Source organism: Typopeltis vanoorti, chromosome 24 (assembly GCF_054136105.1).
Source record: "Typopeltis vanoorti isolate ZY-2024b chromosome 24, IOZ_Tvanoo_1.0, whole genome shotgun sequence".
Classification (NCBI taxonomy): domain Eukaryota; kingdom Metazoa; phylum Arthropoda; class Arachnida; order Uropygi; family Thelyphonidae; genus Typopeltis; species Typopeltis vanoorti.
In genome coordinates, this window is record NC_143572.1 from 89,218,941 (window position 1) to 89,241,309 (window position 22,369).

The window sequence follows — 22,369 nt, forward strand, 5'->3', positions numbered from 1 at the left end:
CATCAATGCCGGGTGTTTTTTTGTTGCTGAAGGATTTAATCGCTTCAGTCACTTCATTTAATGTAATTCTTTTTTCTTGGTATGCTTGCTGGTGTTCTAGTGTTTGTGGGAAAGTAGCGTTTTCCCATTCGATTGTTTCTGCGGTTGTTTGTGTGAATAAATCTGTGTAGTGCTTGTAAAAGGCCTGAGCGATCTCTGAAGTGGTGTTTGCAATTTTGTCGTTTTGGTCTTTTATGTTTCTAATTATATTAGTGGCATGGTTATTTTGTAGTCGTTCGTAAAAAGCCGCATTGTCTGTTTCTTGGAGAAGCCAACGGGCTCTAATTCTCCACTTATATTTTCGGGATTCTTCTAGATCTAATGCCCGAATGTCTTCTTGTATTTGTTTAATTACTTGGTGGTTTAATGACCCCGGTGGTCTGTGGCGTGAGAATTGCGTGAGTTCCCGGTATAGCTCCCTACGTTTTTCTGTGTTCGTTGGGTTTTTGTTTTGCTATATCTTGGAAGAAAGTCGCGGTGAGGTTTTTCGTTCTGGTCCACCAATTTTGGATTTCTTCCTGGTCTCTTTGGTTTTCGTACCATAGTTGTTCATACTTTGTTTTTGTGGCCAGATCCTGGAGTAGGCTGGTATTCAGTTTCCAGTAGCCTGGTCCTGTTTCCATGCCTCCTACCAAAGGTATTTTGGCTTCTACCATTTTGTGGTCTGAGACGTGTTCAGCAACGTTCATGTTAATATGTTTTATGGTCCCTTTACCCGTTGCTAGGGATGTTGTTGTGTATATCCTATCAATTCGTGTGTGTATGTCTTTACTATTGTTGCTCCAGGTTTCGGAGAAAAGGTTTCCTTTTTTTGCTACCCAGTAGTCTATTATATTTGTTTCGCGGCATATTTTAATGATTTCTGCTGCTCCTGAATTCCCTGTGAAACTGTTTCCTCCCTGTTTGTCCCTGTTTGGTACCTCTACACAGTTCCAATCTCCTACAATTGTGAGGAAATCGTGTCCTGCTAGGTAGTTGTGCAATTCTGCCAAAAAGGTGTGTCTTTCTGCCTCTCTGTTCGGTGCATATATATATGTATTAACAATTTTATATGTAATGTTGTCGAGGGTCCAATCAATTGTAATGATTCTTCCCTCTATATCTCTGCGTATATTTTTTATGTTTCCTGTCATAGGTAGTTTGACCAGAATACCTACTCCTCTGCTTCGATCGGTGCCGAAGCTCCAGAAGCTTTGGAGGTGGTATGTCTGTTCAATTTTTTGTATTTGTCGTATAGAATTTATATGTGTTTCTTGAAGCAGTAAGAATTGTATGTTTTTTTGTTGCATTATCGTTATTATGTTTTCTTGTTTATGTAGGTTTTTAAAACCCTGAGCGTTCAGGGTTGCTATATTTATTGTCGCCGTTATGGTGATAGAGGAATGTCGTCGTGCTCCAGTCTTGCCTGCCTCATAGCTTCATGTATTCCCTCTTCCATGCGGGGGTCATACTCTATTTTAGCTCCCCGGCATGCATCTATTAGGTGTTCCCTAACATCGATCATATCAGTTCGGAAATACAAAGTTTTCCATTTGAAATACATGTGCTTGTTGGGCAGCTCGATATGTACTGCTGTCGGTTCATCGCCATTGAAGAAGTCGCTTTCGACAGGGAAGACTGTGCGTATTATGTGTGGGTCTTCTGTGGTTTGCTGCTGTTGGCGGGCCTGTGACCGTGTTGTTCGTGTTTGTACTTCCTGTGTTGGTGTGTTGTCAGTGTTTTCCTCGGTTGTGTTTTCTGTATTTGTTTCGTGATTTTGTTTTTTATTCTTTGCTTTTTTCCTGTTGCCCTGTGTTTCTAGTTTTGTTGTTTGTGTTTGTTCCTCTATGTCAGTTGGTGGGGGGGTTGTCGTGTCAGTGATGGCGTCTGATGTAGGAGTTGCTGTTTCTGTGGTCTGGTCGGTGTCAGTGGTTTCTGTTGGTGTACTACTCTCATGTTGTAGTGTTTCTGTTGTTTTCTCTGTTTCAGGTGCTGTTGTTTTCTGTTGTGTTGTGTCTGTGGTGTTCTGCTCATATGGCCTTTGTGTTGGGGTTGGCAATAGGGCAGGTCTCCTTCCCTTGTCGCAGTTTCTGGCTACGTGGTTCGGGGCGCCACATCTGGTACACTGTTGTACTACTCCAGGGTAATCTAAAACTAATTTCCACCCTGCCATAAACATGATATTCGGAACTGGTTGTTCCATGATCATATCTATGGTCACATAGCCAGATTGCACAAAAGGGAATTCTTTGTATATTTGACATGTAATCTTGACCTCTTTGCCATATCTTTCTAGTTCTGTCTGTAGCCATATGTCTTTAATTTCTATTGGTACCCGTTTTAAAGTGATTCTTTTTCTTTGTGGTCCTATTGTTTCGGGGTAAATTTCGTGTCCTTTTATGTAGAAACCTGATAGGAGTTTATTCCTGACTTCAGGGGTTTTTACAGTCATTTGGAACCGGTTTCCCGGCAGAGTGGTGATCCAAGTGACATCGGTTTTATTATCTAACTGTGTTATAATCTCACTTAAAACTTCCCTAGCATTAATAATGTCTTGTGTCTTGATTTCAAATTGTATCGTGTTGTCTCTTTGCAGAGTGTGTGGTACATTTAGAGATTTTGGGAGTTGTGTTTGGTGGAAAGGCATTTTTTAGATTTAATGTGTTTTAAGGTTAAAGTTAAACTGTTGGACGGGGGAATTCCCCAACCAAAAAAGACAAAAGGAAAGGTCTCACCATGCAGGCTTTGTTCTTGCAGGGTGTGGCCGGCTCGAAGCTCCCTCAGACGTCCTCTTCCTTGGAATCCTAGGCTTGATCTTTTCACGGCTTCCGATAGTAGGGCTGGCTCGATGACGTCACACGCTGATCCTGGAAGTAGTACAAGGCAGGGGCAGATCGTGGCAAAGGTGGAGCAAGCTCCAAGCTCCTTCTCTTCTGAAAAAATAAAGTTAAGGCAAAAAGCCAAAAAAAACGACTACGGTCCAATGCTCTTAGCCAAATGGCTAATAAGAGCAAATACTATCTTTCTATATTAAAAAATTAAGCTTAGGCAAAAGGCCGAAAAGTGAACAGATCAGACAAGTACCGATCACTTTAACGTGCACACGGTGTTACCCGTCATCATTTCTGTCTGCGGGCTAAAAAGCCCGACTTAGGCTGGGTAACCTTTAACACCTATCAATTTGCCTGACTCTGCTTTAGGGGGAAGTGGAGAACTTCCCTCTAGGTAGCAGTGAACCAGCTATTTTTCCTAACAGAGCGTTTTCCTGATGCTTGCCTCGGTATTTACGTCATTGGCATGAGTTAACTTTAAACTGGAATTTAACTTTAGAATTTAGGGTTTAGGTTTTAGAACTTAAAATTTAGAGATCTACGTTGGGCCTGACTGGGAATCGTCAAGCCACGTTTGCAGGGTGTTTCTTCCTAATAGTTGTGGGAGTAGTTCACTACTCTCGTTGGACTTGTGATGAGGTCAGTTTCTCTAGTAACTCCTGGTCGTCAAGTCTTGTTAGAACATTAATTGCCTTCTGGATCTCCGCTGCACCTGCGTCAGTGAGTTCCGGGATTATTTTCAGTTTGTTTTTTGTTACTTTCCTGATGTTCTCAAAGGTGATGTCTCCCCATTTAAAACTAAGGACCTGTAGGTCTCTGGTGCTGACGATGGGTGGCCCTCTGATGTCCACTACGTTTTTGATTTCTCTGAATTGATTAACTGTAAGGGGAAAGTCTGAATATTGTGGGCCGACTTCCTCTTCGGATTCCTCGGAGGTCGTGGCTTCATCTTGCCTCGTCTTTTTTCCTGCCCCTTGTTTGATGCTGCCTGGTCTCTTTGTACTTTTTATTGGTGTTTCTTCCATCATGGTGTCGGAGGTTGGTTCTCTACTCTGTGAGTCTTCCTGTGAAAGCCATGTTATAGATGATAAGTCCTGTGAATTTGTTGACTTTACTACTTGAGAGCTTCGGTGTGAGGTTTCTATAGGAGTTACCTCTACTGCAGGAGATGCCTTTTCTGTAGGGGTTGCCACTTCTGTAGGCGTTCCATCTTTGTTGGGGAGGGGAGGAAATTCTTCTGTTGATACTATTGGGTTATCTTTGGTGCACTGATATTTTATGTGCCCTTTTTCCCCGCACTTACTGCAAGGCTCCGTACATGATGGTTGGGAGTGGCCAATGGTGCCACAATTCCCACATTTGTTCTTGGGGCAGTACCTGGCAGTATGGCCACCGAGGCGGCACCGGCTACAAAGGCGGGTCATGCCAGTGTAACTTGCCATTACTGTATAACCTTGGACTATTATGAAATTTGGGATTACTTTTTTCATTATAATTTTTACATACATTTTATCCCTTTGTTCAATGGAGGGGAAGTTTTTGACAGAAGGTCTGCACACTTCTTGAACCGTTCCGTATTGTTGGAAGGTGGCTTTGATAGTCTCATCTGTAACCTCGGCCGGCATTCGTTTAAGGTACACGTACTTCAGGCCGCCATTGTAGACGGAGACCGGGAAGTATTGCTCTCCTGCGATGTTAATCCCTTCTGTTATAAGCTTGTCTTTAGTCAGGTGGTACCTTAGGGTGACTTCGTAGAGGCCCTGTTGGAAGTTCCAACAATTAATGTTCTTTATATGATCTAGATCTATTACTTTCGTGATCGCTTCCGCTAAATCTTCCGGTGGGACGGGCTTACTGAGGGTGAACCTGACGGTCAAATCCCTCGCCGCCATCTGGATACTCATTCTACTATACGGGAGAGGGGGGGGCCTAACCCTATTCCCTACCCCCAAGTGTTTTTTCTTGCCCCTGTCTGGGGTTTGGAGTAGATCTGTAATTGACGCTTTGATATCAAGGTTCCTGGTGGGACCTATGCTGATGTCAAGCGTCTAAGAACAGATCAGTTGGGTACCGATCACTTTAACAGTGAACATGGTGTTACCCATCATCATTTCCGTTCGCGGGCTGAAAAGCCCGACTATGGAAGGGTAAACTTAAAAATAAAATTTTCCTATCCTGCATATAGAGGGAAGGAAAACCTTCTCTCTAGGTTGCAGTGTACCAGCTATTGACCTAACAAAATACTAGGAGTTGCCTCGGTATAAAACGTCATAGGCATTAGTTGACTTTAAGTTTGTCAACAAGGTTTAGACCAGAAAGGTCAGTCACCACTTTGCAGGGTGTTTCTTCCTACTGATGGTGTGACGCCATAAGTTTGTCCATTAAGTCCCTCTCGTCCAGGCGGGCAAGGACAGACAGAGCTTTAAAAGTTTCAGAGATCCCTTCATCAGTAAGACCTGGGATACCTTTGAGCTGGTTTCTTGTGACTTTCTTGATGTTGGGTATGGCGAAGTCCCCCCATTCAAACGCGCAGGTTGCAAAGTCCTTGCTGACGATGATGGGTGGCCCTCGAGCTTCTACAACGTTTTTGATGATGTTTGGCTTATTAACATTTAAGGGAAAAGCCATCGGACCTTGGTCATCGTCTTCTTCCGAGGCCGTCCCCTCGTCTTGTTTGGTTTTTTTGCCCTCGTTTAACTTGACGCTGCCTGGGCGTTTCTTTAGCCCATGAGCGGCGATGCTGCTCCATGAAGGTGGGTTGGTGTCCTGTCCCTTAAAATCCTCACCTGAGGAATCTTCATTTTCGGAGCCCCAGTTGAGGCGCGAGAGACTTTTGGATGTTTCAGTTGGCAGCTCTGAGTCGGCCGTTGGTTGATTGTTACTGGGTCTTGCACTGGGAGCAGGTAATTCTTTTTCTTCCGTGGTGGTAGAGGAAGAAGGCAGAACTTCTGCTAACTCTTGTATGTTGGTGCTTGCCTTGACAGCCAAATTTTGTTCAACTGGAGGAGGTGAGGTCACTTCCTTCTCTGTATTTAGATCCTTGCTTGGGAGTAGGGGGAAGGCTTCTGGTGATGCTGTTGCACTACCCATGGTGCACTGGAACCTTCGATGATCTTGTTTACAAAGGCTACATGGTGCCGTACATTTAGGCTGGGAATGGCCGATGATGCCGCAATTCCCGCACTTGTTTTTCGGGCAATCGCGTGCCGTGTGACCGGCAAGGCGGCAGCGGCTACAAAGTCGCGTCATGCCCGCGTAATTTGTCATTACGCTATACCCGTCAATGTTAACAAAGTTGGGTATGTTTTTTTTTCATTTGTATTTTTATACAAATCTTATCCCCCTGCTCGATGGTGGGGTATTTATCTACGTGTGCTCTGCAAATTTCTTCTACTGTCCCGTATTGGGAGAACTTAGCCTTTAAGCTTGCGTCAGTAACTTCAGCTGGCAATTTCTTCAAGTAGACGTGTTTTAAGGCCTGGTTTTTCAGGGGAACAGGATGGTAACGTTCCCCGTCCAGTTCGATGCCTTCCGTCACTAATTTATCTTTACTTAGATGTATTTTCAAGGTAACTTCGTATAGGCCACGCTGGTAGTCCCAGCAGTTGATATTTTTTAAGTGGCCTACGTCCACAACTTTGGTTATTGCGTCCGCCAAGATAACTGGGTCAACGGCGTTCTTGAGAGAGAACCGAACGGTTAAATCTCTCGAAATCCGCTCCGACGTCATTACTGAGGAGGAGGGAGGGCCTACCCTAGTCCCACCGCCAAGTGTGTTGATATTACCCCGGTCTGGGGCTTGAGATCGCCGACGCTCTCCGCTTAGAATTCCCGTGAACGTCAAGGTCACGTGCGGAAAACAAGCGTCGCTCGCCGGCTACTGCTATTGGCTCGTTAGACTGAGCGCTCTGTTTACATACGTTGCTCTTAGCCAAAAGGCCGAGGAGCGATGTGAACAGATCAGTCAAGTACCGATCACTTTAATGTGAACACGGTGATACCCGTCATCATTTCTGTTCGCGGGCTAAAGAGCCCGACTAGTAAGGGTAAACTTAAAACTTGGAAAATTTTCCTAACCTGCGTTTGGAGAGAAGTACAAGCCTTCCCTCTAGGTCGCAGTATACCAGCTAGTGTACCTACTAAACATTCCGGAAGTTGCCTCGGTGCCAGACGTCATTGGCATAAAATTAACTTTAAATTTTTAGACTTTAACTTTAGCTTTAATTTTAATTTTAATTTTAAAAACTAGGTTTGACCACAACTGGTCAAACCGCATTGCAGGGTGTTTCTTCCTACTGCCTGTGTGACGAAAAGAGTTTCTCCGTCAGATCTCTTTCATCCATCCTGGCAAGAACGGATATGGCTTTATTCACTTCTTGGATACCTGCATCCGACAGATCTGGGATCACTTTAAGATGGTTCCTAGTAATTCTTTTTATGTTGGGCAAAGTTATGTCTCCCCATTCGAAAGCGTAGGTCGCCATGTCTTTGCTGACGATGATGGGTGGCCCTCTGGCCTCTACGATGTTTTGAATAAAGTCCGGATTGCTGACCCGCAGGGGAAAAGCCATAGACTCTAACTCTTGGTTTTCGTCTTCGTCCGAGGAGGTTTCCTCGTCTTGTCTAGTTTTCTTGCCCGCTCCTTCTTTAACGCTTCCTGGGCGTTTTACTTGTTTCTTTTGGTTTTCATCATTGGTTTTTTCCGGGGGTATTTCGTCTCCATTTTGGGTGTCTTCAGCGTCTGAGAGCCACACTATTGCTGGAGGGGCTTGCGTGGTCATTGAGTCCACTGCTTCACTCTGTTCAGACAGGTTATCTTTTGGAGGTACTGTTTCTGTGGAGTTGGTTGATGCGGCTTCTGCCGGTATCTCTTTGGTAGGGAGGGGAGGGAATTCCCCCGATGATAAAGTCGGGCTATTCTTTTTACATTGGTACTTAGTGTGGTCTATTTCCCAACACTGGCTGCAAGGCTCTTGGCATGATGGTTGGGAATGGCCGATGGTGCCGCAATTCCCGCATCTATTCCTTGGGCAATCTCTTGCCATATGCCCGCCGAGGCGGCAACGACTGCAAAGTCTGGTCATGCCTGTGTAGCTGGCCATGACACTATATCCCTGGATGTTGATAAAGTTGGGGACCGTTTTAGTCATTTTAATTTTGACGTAGATTTTATCTCCTAACTCTATGTTAGGATACTTATCCAGATGGGCTCTCTTTATGGACTCGACGCTCCCGTATTGCTGGAACGCAGCTTTAAGGGTTTCGTCTGCGATCTCCGCTGGGAGTCTCTTTAGATAGACAAATTTGATGTTGTCATTTTTTACTGGCGTGGGGTGGTAATGTTCTCCACCAAGGTCTATGCCATTTTTTATTAATGTATCTTTTGTCAAATGATACTTGCAGGTTACCTCGTAGAGGCCCTTATAAAAGTCCCAACAGTTGATGTTGGAAAGGTGTTGAACGTCTACTACATTTGCAATAGCATCAGCTAACGTTGCTGGGTCCACACTTTTCTTGAAAGTGAACCGAACGGTTAAGTCTCGCTCCACTCTTGGTGCCGTCATTTTAGGAGGAGGGGGGGCCTAGCCCTGATCCCACCGCCCAAGTGTTTTCTTTTTGCCCCTGTCCGGGGTTTGCTGTGATCTGAGCACGATGCTTGTTATCTAGAGTCTCTGTGAAACTCACACTGATAACAAGCGTCTAAGAACAGATGCTACTATTTGCTGTTAGCTTATGAGCTTTCTTTTAACGCCGCATATATTAAGCTTAGCCAAAAGGCCGATAAGCGATGATGGAGAGATTGTGGTAATAGGAGACAGACGTGTTTATCAGCGCTCCTTGTAGTATTACAGCAGTGAAGCTAAGTTTTGTTTTTAAGAGTGAAGTTAAGTTTTGTTTTGTGATTATTTGATGCATCAACAGCGTGCTCGATCATCAGAGCAGGTAAGACTTTTATTTTATCTTATCTTCAAAAACATTTTCCAGACCCTCTACTGTTCCCAGCCCTGTGCAGCACTCGGTGTTGAAGGGACAAGGCAGGTCCTTCCCCCACATCAAGTCTAGATTATGGATTCACCATATGAAGATCTCTCCTTCAAAGAACTTCTAGCTATCTTTCGGCAAATTGGTAACATCCTACACACCAAATGGCCAGGAAAGATAGAAGTTCATCAGATTATGGAGGTCGAGACAGAAGACCCTCAAACCTCCGAAAATTCTCCTAGCCTCACACATGACAGCGTCAATTCCTCCGCTGCAGAAACTGTCATAGATTCTAAGGATTACCAAGAAGTCAGCAGAAAGAAGAGAAAGAAAGGGTCTCTTGCAGCAGAACCTGAATCTGCACCTGAAATGGACACATCAGCACAATCTAGTGCAAGCACGGAGACAAATATACCGACACAGTCCAAAGAGCGGATCCCACCAGTAGTCCTGCGATCGAAGGAAAAATGGTCGTTACTCGCAGAGACGATGAAGAAAAGTAACATAAAGTTCTCGTCAGCCAAAAACACAGATGACGGAGTACGCATACAGCCCGAAGGAACAACGGACTACCGCCAGCTCACCAGACTTATGGACGATCATAAAATTCCCTACCATACTTACCAACTTAAAAGTGAAAAGAACCTCAAGGTAGTGATCAGAGGATTAGTAGAAAATATAACAACAGAAGAAATAGCTACTGACCTCAGATTACAAGGCTTGGAGCCAGTCAAGATTTCGCGAATGTATCGCGCAGACAAGCGCCCCATGCCTCTGGTCTTAGTAGAGATCAGTAAAGACCAGAGGGAAATTTATGATCTTAATATAGTCTGCAACTTGGTCATCAAGACCGAGCCACTACGAAGAAAGGCATCGGCTGGTCAATGCCATCGCTGCCAAAAATTTGGGCATGCGCAAATGTTATGCAGAGCAGACTACAAGTGTGTGAAGTGCGGTGGCAAACATCCCTCGCACACTTGCGTCAAGCCAAAGACCACACCTGCTAAATGTGCAAACTGCAGTGGCCCACATCCTGCAAACTACAAGGGTTGCGCTCTCCACCCATCAAACCTTCAAAAGCCTAGACAGGAATTAACCCAGCCCACTCAGAAAAATATTGTGAGATCTGTGCCTGAAATCCAAGTGCAAAAAGTCACACCAGATAAATCATATGCTTCTGTGGTTTCCTCGAGTAACATTAAGGTACTCCCTGCAACTAGCTGTCAAAATTCCTCAGCAATACTCGCTGCCTCACTTGGGGAGATGCTAATGGCCTTCAGCAAAACAAATCCAAGCCAGGCCGACACCAGCAAATTCCTTAGGAATACTCAAGCCATCTTCTCCATGATTAATGACTAACCCGGCTTTAACATCAAATTCTATGCAGATAATATTCTGGAATGCAAACGGTCTAAACAGCAAAATTTTGGAATTACAGGAGCTTACAGATCATTTGCAAATTGATATTCTCCTCATTAACGAGACGCACCTACGTCCCTGCGATAATCCCAAACTCAGAAACTACTCGTTACTTAGAAATGACAGACTAAATGCCAGAGGTGGTGGCACTGCCATCTTTGTCAGAAGAAACATTCGCTATAATGAGACTAAGAAGATTACTACATCTAACCTCGAGGTGACAGGCATAGAAATTCTTACCAACAATGCAGGCAGCTTAAAGATGTATTCTGTATACAACCCCCCTGGCAAACCTCTACTCCCCTCTGATCTCTCTCAGCTAGTGGATACAAATGAAGCAGTAATAGTAGCAGGAGACCTCAATTCCAAGCATCCTTTATGGAACAGCAAAAGCTGTAACAACAACGGAATGATCCTCTACAACTTTGCCTTGCAGAGAAATATCGTTATTGCAGGCCCGATTGAGTCAACACATTACGGAGCGACCGGCAGACCTGATGTTTTGGATATTGCTATTTTTAACAATATTTCTCATCAATTCCGACTTCAAGTAGTTGACGAGCTAAGCTCAGATCACAATCCAGTACTCTTAAGTCTAGGGGAGGAACCTGAGCTCATTCCCAGCCAATCCCACACGAACTTTGCAAAATTCAAGACTAAAATGAACACTATTATAGACTCAGTACCGACTATTTCCATCCGTGAAGAAATCGACGCGGCAGTCAACAATCTTGAATGTAAAATACAGGCTGGCTTATCCGCAGCTTGCTCTACTTCTACCCCAGCTCAAGTAAACTTACTTCCTGCAGAAATCCTTGCTCTGATAAGGAACAAAAATAGGCTCAGACGCCGCTATCACAACACGCTATCTCCGCAAGACCGTCAAGAACTAAACAGAGCGTCCAACCTCGTCCGTTACGCTCTAAAAGATCACAGAAACCAGCAATGGGAAAGAAAACTCTGTTCACTCAAAACCGAAGATAATTCTCTGTGGAAGTTGACTAAAGCTCTCCGTACAGATCGCTCTAACATCCAGCCCATTCACGGAGAAAGTGGTCTTGTTTACAGAGATGACGAAAAAGCAGAAACACTCGTTCAATCCCTCCAACTTCAGTGCCGTCCTAATTATGCACAAGCGGATCTAGTCTTCATAGAAAAAATACACCGTAAGGTACGCTCTGTGCTTCGGAGACCTTGTAGCTATGAAAATATCTGCCCCACCTCACCTAAAGAAGTCTATTCAATCATCAAGAAGCTCAAAAACAAAAAAGCCCCTGGTCCAGACGAAATTACTAACAAAACAATCAAGGCCCTCCCACACAAAGCTGTCATGCATTTAGTAGCGATTATCAATGCAATTCTGAGAATTAATTATTTCCCCTCAAGATGGAAACAAGCCGATATTTTCCTTATTCTCAAGCCTGGTAAAGCGCCTCAGATGCCACAGAGCTATAGACCCATCAGTCTTCTATCATGCCTAGGAAAAATAGCAGAAAGAGTCATTCTCAACCGACTTAATGAGGAGGTGATTAAAAATAACATCATTCCGAAAGAACAATTTGGTTTCCGTACTGGACATAGCACTACACATCAAATTCACAGACAGACTGAGTTCATCACTTCAGGCTTTAACTGGAAACAGCACACAGGAGCTATCTTTTTAGATGTTGCAAAAGCTTTCGATACAGTCTGGCACAAAGGTCTCATCTACAAATTAATTGCAGCCAACATCCCTCTTTATCTTACCAAAATTATTAACTCCTTTCTACAGGACCGTAAAATTCAGGTTAAGTTGCGTGGAATCAGATCCTCACTGAAAAAAATCACTGCTGGTGTCCCTCAAGGCTCGCTGCTCTCACCGCTGCTTTTTAACATCTTTGTTTCTGATGTTCCTAGCACATCACTAACCACTATAGCTAGTTATGCGGATGATATGGCTATTCTTAGCAGATCTCTCAGGCCTAATATAGCTACTCAGCGATTACAAACTGCAGCAACAAATTTAGAAGACTGGTTCAAAAAATGGAGAATATCTGTAAATGCCGATAAAAGCACTGCCATTCTTTTCACAAGAAGACAAGCATGTCATGTTGGAGAAGTTAAACTTTTTAACACAGCCATCCCATGGAGATCTAGCACCAAATATCTGGGCATTCAACTAGATATCCGTTTAAACTTTAACTCCCACATAGTTTATGCATGCAAAAAAGCAAACTCTGCAATTGCACAACTCTATTCTCTCCTCAATAGAAGAAGTCAAGTCAGCACTGATAACAAACTACGGATCTACAAAACAATTATCAGACCATCGTTAACTTACGGATCACCAGCCTGGGGGCACACTTCCCCCACAAACATCAACAAGCTACAAGTTATACAAAACAAGTGCCTCCGTATGATCTTCAACGCTCCGTGGTTTGTCCGAAATACTCTCTTACATCGAGATGCCGATATTCTAGATATTCCCACTTACCTCCATAACAGTGCTACTACTTATTTTGCCAAAGCAGCTGTTCATCCAAATCAACTCATTCAAGAGTCATCAAATTATGACGAACACGATAGGTGGAAACACAAGCGCCCGAAAGCTGCTTTGCTTATCGATTCTGGTACCTCCATACAACCCTAAATAGGGTGAGCCAGGTGCTCGCTAACATTTAATTCATGACTACTCATACAGATTAAGGGATCGAAGTCCACGGGACTGTAATCCATCTAGCCAAATCAGGTTATCAGGTTATCCGATAAGCGATGTGAACAGATTATGTTTGAGTACCATTTTGACTAAATGTGCCGACTTAAGTTAGGAGCCTTCCATGACCATGGCATGTCTCAGCCAAGGCCAATGGAAGACATACTCATTTTAGAGTACAGTTATCGAAGCTTCAGCCTCCGCTTCCACTTCTTTAACCATACCCTGTTCCTTTTGTGAGTTACCATTTTGGATCTATTAGGTTCCCATTGGCCTGTTCCATCCTAGCCCTCTCTGGCCACTGAATGAGTCAGAGTGGTTTACAGATTTTGCAAGTCTGGGAACCCTGTTGAAACTTATGGTTTGAAGTTAGAAGAATCATAGGAAAGTAGAAAATAACTGGACTTGAAGTGGGTGGACATGGTGGGAATATATTATAGTTAAACTTTGGGTTGGGGAACTAACTAGCCTAAGGTGCCAGACCCTTGGCTAGCTGCTGTTCACCATGCATTCTACCCCATTTTATTAGGGTTTGCCCGTAGAATGCACGGTGGGACAGGAATAAATTTTGAACTAAAATGAGATTTTATCCGTAAGGTTTAAACTTCGGTTTAGAGTTAAATTTTTTTTTTTTTTTTTGTATATTTATATTCAAATGAACCTAATATAGCTTTAGAGAGGTGGAGGGCTATTGCCCGAGTGATACGGTCCCTAAGGGATCGCACCGCTTCGGAGTTTGCCTTCGCAGCTCGGGTTCTAATAGGCTCTCCACTCCTTTTTAAATGCAATATCTTTTGAATACTGTTGCTCTATGATTTCAATCAGCTGACATTCTCTGGATTCCAGTAGTAGTGTAAGGCTCTTATAGATTTCTTTTCTTTCAAATGTAGAATTCTGTAGGTTATCGAAGTCATTCTCAGTTGCTGCGCTGATGTCATGGATGATATGGTTTCCCCAAATCATCCCTGGCTTCTTAGTGCCTGTTTTCTTGTTCAGAAAAATATAGGGTCTTTCTTCTTTAATCCTCTTGGAGATCTGTCGTCTCCCACCAAATTTTGCCGCTAGTAAAATTCCTATTTGCGTGATGGCGGTGTCCGGATTATACTTGATGGCGTCAATCTGTTCTTTTTTTAGTATCTCGCTGTTTCCTTTTTTGAACTTTTGGCAAAGGGGTGGAGGAATGTTTATCTCCTCTACTTCCTCTTCTGATCCGTTTTCAAATTCATCTAGTTCTGTTTCCTGTTCTACATCATTCTCTTCTTCTTTCTCTTCTTTTGTTTCTTCCTCTACTTCTATTCCTGTTGACTCTTTGTTTTCTTTTACCACTTGGTTTGGTTCTAAACGTACCAGTTCTACAAGAGCTTTCTTCAAGGTTGGGGTATCTTCTGTTTCCCCACATGTTGGCATTTCTGTTGATTTTGTGAGGTCCTCCGTCTCTACACCCGTTCGTTCTACTGTGGTTGGTGAAATGGCACCTCCCGTTCTTTCTGCATAGCTTCGCATCTGGCATGAGTTTACCTTGTGATCTTTATCTCCGTACTTTAGGCATGGTGATGTGCACTGGTCTAGGGTATGTCCTTCCTTCATACAATTTTGACACTTATTTTTAGGGCAAGCTGCCCGTAAGTGCCCCAGGGAGTTACATCGAAAACACTGCTTTTTAACTCCCGGGTAGTTGACTATTATCCTAGTAGATCCAAGAAGGACAAAATTTGGAAGTTCCGTTTTCATATCCAGAAGAAAGGTGATTTCGCCGGTCTTCCAGTCAGGGAAGTCTTTGTCGTTCGCAGCCCTAACGTTGCTTACGACTCCCCATTTTTCAAATATTTTCTTGATGATGTCTGTACCCCCCTCAAGATATTCCACAGGGAACCTATCTATCTTGATTGGTTTTAGTGCACTCCTAACCATGAAGGGGTATATAATTTTCTCTTCGCACTTAAACCCTTCGATTAGTTTATTTCTAGCTTCAGTGTTCTTTAGAACTACCTGGTATCTACCAGATCCGAAAGGCGTGAGGCCGAAAATGTTTTCCAGTCCCACACAACGAATAAGCGATTTCGCCAACGTTTCTTTTGCAATTTCTGGGCCTATTTCGAACCCAAGGGTTCTGTTGTTACTGTGTTAACTTCTGTGGCTTGATGGATGTCAATCCCGTGGATTCTGATCCCGTCATCGGTATGAAAAAGACTTATTTTAAAGGTTAGCGAGCACTCGGCTCACCCTGATTAGGGCAATGCGGAAGCGCCTGAGCCGAAAGGTAGTGTAGCTTTCGGGCGCTTAGAAAACTCCTGAATGAGTTGCTTGGAATGAAAAGCTGCTTAGGTGAAAAAGTAGCGGTAGTGTTACGAAGCAATGTGCAAATATCTGGGATATCAGCATCGAGATGCAGGAGAGCATGTCATTGGGTGATCATGGAGAAGATGACTTGAGTATTCCTGAGGAATTTCTTAGTGTCGGCTTGGCTGGGGTTCATCTTGCTAAAGGCTGTTAGCATCTCCCCTAGTGAGGCAGCAAGAATCTGTGCAGAATTTTCACTGTAAGCTGTTGAGGCTACGGGTATAATCCGCGGAGAGACCGCAGAAGCGTATGTTTTATCGGCGGGAACACTCTGCACTGTGACTTCCGGCGAAGGTTTCGTGTCTTGAATCTCGGTTGGCGGAGCCAACGCCGCTCTTGTCTTCCGTAGGTTACATGGGTGAATTGAGCAGCCTTTAAAATTTGCTGGATGGGGGCCGCCACAATTCGCACATTTAGCAGGTGTAGACGATGATTGTGTGCGAGGGATGGTTGTCACCACACTTTACACACTTGTAATCTGCTTTACATAACTTTTGTGCATGCCCAAATTTTTGGCAGCGGTGGCATTGACCGGCGGATGCCTTTCTTCTGAGTGGTTCGGTCTTGATGACTAAGTTGCAGACTATAGTGAGGTCGTAAATTGCTCTGTGGTCTTTGCTGATCTCCACTAAGACCAGAGGCATGGGGCGCTTGTCTGCGCGGTACATGCGCGAGATCTTAATTGGTTCAAGACCTTGTGATCGGAGGTCAGTAGCTATTTCATCAGTTGTTATGGTTTCTGCCAGACCTCTGATGACTACCTTAAGGTTTTTTTCGCTTTTTAGTTGGTAGGTGTGATATGGGACTTTCTGTTCATCCATAAGTCCGGTGAGCTGGCGGTAGTCCGTTTCTCCTTCGGGCTGTATGCGGACTCCATCATCGGTGTTTTTAGCTGATGAGAACTTGATGTTATTGTTCTTCATCGTCTCTGCAAGTGACGACCAGTTTTCTTTAGCTCTCAAGATTACTGGCGGAATCCTCTCTTTGGGCTGTGTCAATGTCCCTGTTCTTTCATCAGCTATCGCTGATGTATCCATTGGAGCTGTAGTTTCCGACGTCTGAGGTATTATTTCAGGATCTGTTGCAAGGGATTTTTTCTTTCTCTTCTTCCGTTTAACTTCCTGAAAGCTACTGGAGTTTGAAGGAGAGATGTCTTCAGTTGTTATTGCTGGCTCGCAGGCGTTGTCATGTGAAGGGTGAGGAAGTTTAGAGGGATGGGTATCCTCTGTCTCCGCTTCAAGGATCTGGTGTGCTCCGATTTTATCTGGCCATTTTTTGTGTAGCAAGTTGCCTAAATCCCTGAATAGCGTCAAAAGTTCCTGAAAATTGAGATCGTCGAAGGACTTGTCCATGGCTAGGCGAAAACGAAATGGAAATTCACTGCTGTAAAACTACAAGGAGCGCTGATAGATACGTCTGTACTCAGTAAACCAGGCCCTCCTCTTGGTTCTGACTCTTAGTCCGGGAACGTAAGAGGTCATAGCTCTTTAGGGGGGGGAACCTCACTAAAATTAGGGCGGTGGTCAAAGAACAAAGATTGTCTTACCACAGGAGCTCTCTCAGACGTCCGCGTCCGTTGAATCCAAGGCACCAGCGGGATCGATGGCAGGGCAGGATGACGTCACGGCATCGGAGTGAGCTGATCCTTGAGGTAGCCCTTCACCAGGGCAGATCGTGGCAGTCGTGGGGCGAGATCCAGGCACTTTTTCGACATCAGATGACAAAACTTCGGAAAAAATCTGCAAAAAACCTTGGTAGAGCTGCAATTCTAGAATAAAAACATACGTTAGCATAAATACTATTTTTCTGTTAAGAACATAAAACACTAAATACACTACTTCTCGCTTTGATCCTAGCCAAAAGGCCGAGAAGCGATGTGAACAGATTATGTTTGAGTACCACTCTCTGTTCTAACTGTTGTTAGACATCTCCCATGCCCAGGGCAAACCTTCACCAAGGAACATGGAAGACATACTCATTTATAAACTACAGTTAGCGAAGCTTCCGCCTCCGCTTCCACTTCTCTAGCCGTACCCTATTACCTTTTGTGAATTACCATTTTGGATCTAATAAATTCCCATTTGCCTGTTTCGTCCTAGCCCTCTCTGGCCACTGTTTGAGTCGAGAGGGTCTATAGACTTTCCAGGCTTGGGAATCCTGTTGAAACTTATGGTCTGAAGAAAAAGACTGATAGGACAGATGAAAACATAAACATCTGGGCTTGAAGTGGGTGGGTTTCTATTTTATATTACTTAAATATACTTTGGTTGGGGTTCTTCCCAATGAAGGTGCCAGTCCCTTCCCTGGGTTCTGTTCACCTAGTCGTCCCAAGGAAGTTAAGGTTAGTCCTGGGACGGCTTGGTGAGACAGGAGGTTAGTAACTATCAAAGGAACTTTAACTTAAACTATAACTTAAAATATTGGTTAATTATACCTCCTAGTTGTAGTAGGCAGTTACTTCTGCGTAAGGTTAGTGGAAAGGAAAGATAAGTATAAATATAAACAAGGTTAGGTTAAAATATATATATATATATATATATATTTTTTTTTTTTTTTAAATTATTATTAAAGGGATAGTTAAAGATAGGAGGTATTTTAACAAATTAAGAAGAGGGATTTTAGAGCACTTGGCAACTTTTCGCAGTTCTTGCATCCCAGAGACCACTTTTGGTGGCCACCTGAAGTTGGTCTTTCCTGCTGTGATGTAGGGTCCTGCTCTAAGTTCTCCATACTCTAACTTGCCTGAAAATTAAATTTATAGTTATCTACGTGACTTTCTCCTTTACAATAGACTCCACTTAGTTTTGGATTTCTTTTATAGTTTCGTCTATTATAAAGGAGTGGACGGCGTCATAAGCTGACATTGCGTCTTCTGGCAGCATATTCATGAAGCCGTCAAAGTCACTGGGTTGTATTTTATAGATGTCACGGAAGATGCTACCTGCCCATGACAGTCCCACAATTCTATCGGTTTTAAATCGTAAAAGAAGAAAGGCTCGTCCTTAGTTGCAAAGGTTTTCTTAATTTTTTGGGCGGCTTTCTTCTTTCCGTTGAATCTTCTTAGCATCTCTTGCCCTATTTCTATAATGGAGGTGTTTTTGTCCTCACATATTTTTTCCAATTCCTCTTTAGTTAACGTATTTGGATGGGCGGGTTTCTCCTTCTTTTTTTCCTTGTGCTCGCTCCTCAGTTCCCGGGTGTTGGCTATTTCTTCAGGGGGTTTATTTTGGACTGTTTCTATTTCTTTTGCTATTTCTTGACCTTCTTTTTGGTATACCGTGCCTCCTACATCCCCTTCCTTGTCTGTTTGCACGGGATCTACAGGAGATGGAGGGCTTCCTGTGTCTTCAGTTGTTTTGACTATTTCTTTTCTTCTTTTTGGGCAGTCCGCACTAAGGTGTTCTTTGGAGTTGCACCTTGTGCACAGGCGGACGACCCCTGCGTAATTCATTAGCAGTTTCCATCCTGCTACTACTACAATGTTGGGAACTGGTTTTTCCATAAGCATGGAAATGGTCATATCTCCTGTTTTGATGGAGGGGAAATCTGGATGGCATTTCCTCCTTATAGATATTTCCCGCCCATACTTTTCTAAGCTTTCTCTGATCCAATCATCTAATAGCTCTATCGGCACTCTCTGCAAGCGAATTATTTTGCGTGGGAGCCCGATAGTATTAGGGATGATGATTTCATTATTGAAGGGGAAACCTTCCAGCATCTTGTCTCTGGCCTTTTGGCTTACTGTTATCTGGTACCTGTTACCCGGGAAATGGGTAATCCAGGTGACATCTTTTGCATCGCCTAAATGGCTGATAATTTTGTCTTAAAAGCTCTCTGTCATCACTCACTTCTTCATCTCCTGCCACCTGGAATTGCAGGGTATTCGGCCGGCTAAAAGTAGAGGGAGCCATCCGGGGGGACCGAAAAACCTAACCAGGGACTGGGGGGAAAAACGCGTAGTGTTGGGAGAGGGGGGGAGTGCAGTGTCCTCACTCGGCCTCAGCCTAATTTACCTATCTCCTTGTGAAGAGGGATCATGTAGGGTAAAGACTGGGATGGAGCCGGTGCTATGTGAGTACAGCTAACACCTCTGAAAAAAAATTGTTTGTTTTTGCCCCAGTCCGGGATTTTTCGGTCCTGTAGGACTGTAGTAGTACCGTTTTGAAAAAAACGGGTACTGCTCTGTATCTATCTTATCAGCTTAATATCCAGTGCCTCAGTTGAAGCTCATTTAGATATCAAGCCGATAAGAACAGATACTACTATCTGGTTTAGCCGGGCGGCCGAAGTTCTATCTATTCTAGTAAGAACAGGTACTACAATTTGCCTGTAGCCAGGAGCTCTCGTTTAGGTCTTAGCCAAAAGGCCGAGAAGCGATGTGAACAGATCAGACAAGTACCGATCACTTTGTTTTTAAAGTAAACATGGTGTTACCCGTCATCATTTCTGTCGCGGGCTAAAAAGCCCGACTTTAATGGTAATCTCTAAACTTAAAATTTTCCTGACACTGTTTTAGAGGGAAGTAGAAATCTTCCCTCTATGGCACAGTTGACCAGCTAAACGTTCCTATTAATTTCCTAACTATGTGCCTCTGTGTTAACTTCATTGGCTTGGATTTTCATTTAATTTTAATTGTTAAATCAATCTTTAACTTTAAGTTTACCGTTCAGGTGTGCAGGGTGTTTCTTCCTACTTTAAGCTTTACAGCCTGCACTGGTCGTGCTTTACGTCTTCTGAGGTATCCGGATCGCACACCACATCTTCTCTTCGTCCTTAGTCACCATTGATTTCAGCGTTGTGACTACTGCCGACTTTGCTGGATCACTGAGACAGGGAATGTCTTTTAGTTGTTCTGTTGTCACCGATTTTATGTCTGGGATGATGGTGTTTCCCCATCTAATGCTGATGGACCTCTGGTTTGATGTGAAGAGGATAGGTTTCCCTATTTTGTCAATTGTCTCTTGGATTACTTCTTCATTATTAAATGTTAGCTGGGTTTCACGGTATTCTGTGGTGGGATTCATGCAGTCAGGCTTGGATTCGTTAGGAATTGTGTTATCGTTCTGCTTTTGCTTCTTCCCCTCTCCTTCTGAAACGCTGCCAGGGCGTTTTGACGCGGTCTGGTAGGATTCTAAATCCATGTTTGGATGACAACCCTCAGTATTGTCAGAGGTCATTTCATCATCACTTGATGAGAGGTCACTGCCCCAGTTCATGTGGGGGGGGGTCTGGTACTGCCGGTTGAGGTGCTTTTGTTTCAACCTTCCTATTTGTTTCAATACTGTTGGAGCTCCCTGGTGGTGGAGGGATGCGGCTGGATACTGTTGTTGCCTCATGTGGCTCAGTGTCTCTAATTTGTGGATCTGGTTCTGGAATTACTTTCGTCTGTTTTGCCATAGGAATGGTGGTGTTCCCTTCTTTTTTGGAGGTCTGTGTCACTGTTGGTACATCTTTCCTCGGTAGTGGAGGAAAGTCCTCCAGAGATGCTGCTATCACTTGTGTTTTAGGGCATTGGTAGAGCCTGTGGGTTTTTTCTCCACATTTTTTGCATGCCGCTGAACACGATGGTTGGGAGTGTCCGATGATGGCGCAGTTTCCGCACCTATTCAAGGGACACTCTCTAGCAATATGGTCAGTTTGTTGACACCTATGGCAGGACCGCACGATGCCTTGGTAGTTGGTGACAACTACATACCCCTGTATGTTGACGAAGTTGGGGATTTCTTTAGCCATTTTAATCTTAATGGTGACCTTTTCGCCCTGCTTAATTCCAGGATAGCGTTGGAATGTAGGTCTATTTATATTCAGGATGTTGCCATAATATTCAAACACTTGTCTGAGGGTTTCATCATTAAATTCCGCAGGTAGCTTTTTAAGGGAAACTATCTTGATGGAACTGCCGCTCACTGTGGTGGCAAGGTGGCGTTCCTCGCCTAGCATTACACCATCCTCCATTAATTGGTCTCTCGACTTTCCAGAATTGACGGTGACTTCGTAGAGGCCTTTATGCTGGTCCCAGCAGTTGATACTCGAGACTTCTTCTTCGCCAATCGATTTAACTATGGCGTCAGCGATGTCCACCGGACTAACGCTCTTTTTCAGGGAAAACCTAACGGTCAAATCCCTTACTAATCGTTGGCTAGCTACCGCATCCTTCTCCCTAGCACGTGTTTCATTTTTCCTCGGTCCGGGGTTTCCGCCGTCGGCCGACGCTCGCTTAGACATCGGGAGCCGCTAAGTGACCCGCGTCGATGTCAAACGACCGTCCGCTTACAAGCTGCTCCTTAAAGTAGTGCCTGACTCGGTCAGCTCTTCGTTGACCTTGAACTATAACGCTATACGCTACACGCTTTGATCTCAGCCAAAAGGACGAGAAGCGATGTGAACAGATCACTGTTAACTTCTGTGGCTTGATGGATGTCAATCCCGTGGATTCTGATCCCGTCATCGGTATGAAAAAGACTTATTTTAAAGGTTAGCGAGCACTCGGCTCACCCTGATTAGGGCAATGCGGAAGCGCCTGAGCCGAAAGGTAGTGCAGCTTTCGGGCGCTTAGAAAACTCCTGAATGAGTTGCTTGGAATGAGAAGCTGCTTAGGTGAAAAAGTAGCGGTAGTGTTACGAAGCAATGTGGAAATATCTGGGATATCAGCATCGAGATGCAGGAGAGCATGTCATTGGGTGATCATGGAGAAGATGACTTGAGTATTCCTGAGGAATTTCTTAGTGTCGGCTTGGCTGGGGTTCATCTTGCTAAAGGCTATTAGCATCTCCCCTAGTGAGGCAGCAAGAATCTGTGCAGAATTTTCACTGTAAGCTGTCGAGGCTACGGGTAAAATCCGCGGAGAGAACGCAGAAGCGTATGTTTTATCGGCGGGAACACTCTGCACTGTGACTTCCGGCGAAGGTTTCGTGTCTTGAATCTCGGTTGGCGGAGCCAACGCCGCTCTTGTCTTCCGTAGGTTATATGGGTGAATTGAGCAGCCTTTAAAATTTGCTGGATGGGGGCCGCCACAATTCGCACATTTAGCAGGTGTAGACGATGATTGTGTGCGAGGGATGGTTGTCACCACACTTTACACACTTGT

The 22,369-nt window shown here is 44.1% G+C and overlaps 1 protein-coding gene across 1 annotated transcript; it reads right to left on the bottom strand.

Annotated features, from left to right (window-relative positions):
- Nucleotides 1-458: 458 nt before the first annotated feature.
- LOC150093531 (uncharacterized) lies at nt 459-1,172 on the bottom strand. The gene has a single exon (XM_090413644.1). The coding sequence runs from the start codon at nt 1,170-1,172 to the stop codon at nt 459-461; it is 714 nt and encodes a 237-aa protein (XP_090269770.1).
- Nucleotides 1,173-22,369: the final 21,197 nt, after the last annotated feature.

Excerpts from the sequence above, each read along its gene's own strand:
- LOC150093531 (XM_090413644.1), bottom strand. The coding sequence starts at position 1,172 with ATGACAGGAAACATAAAAAATATACGCAGAGATATAGAGGGAAGAATC.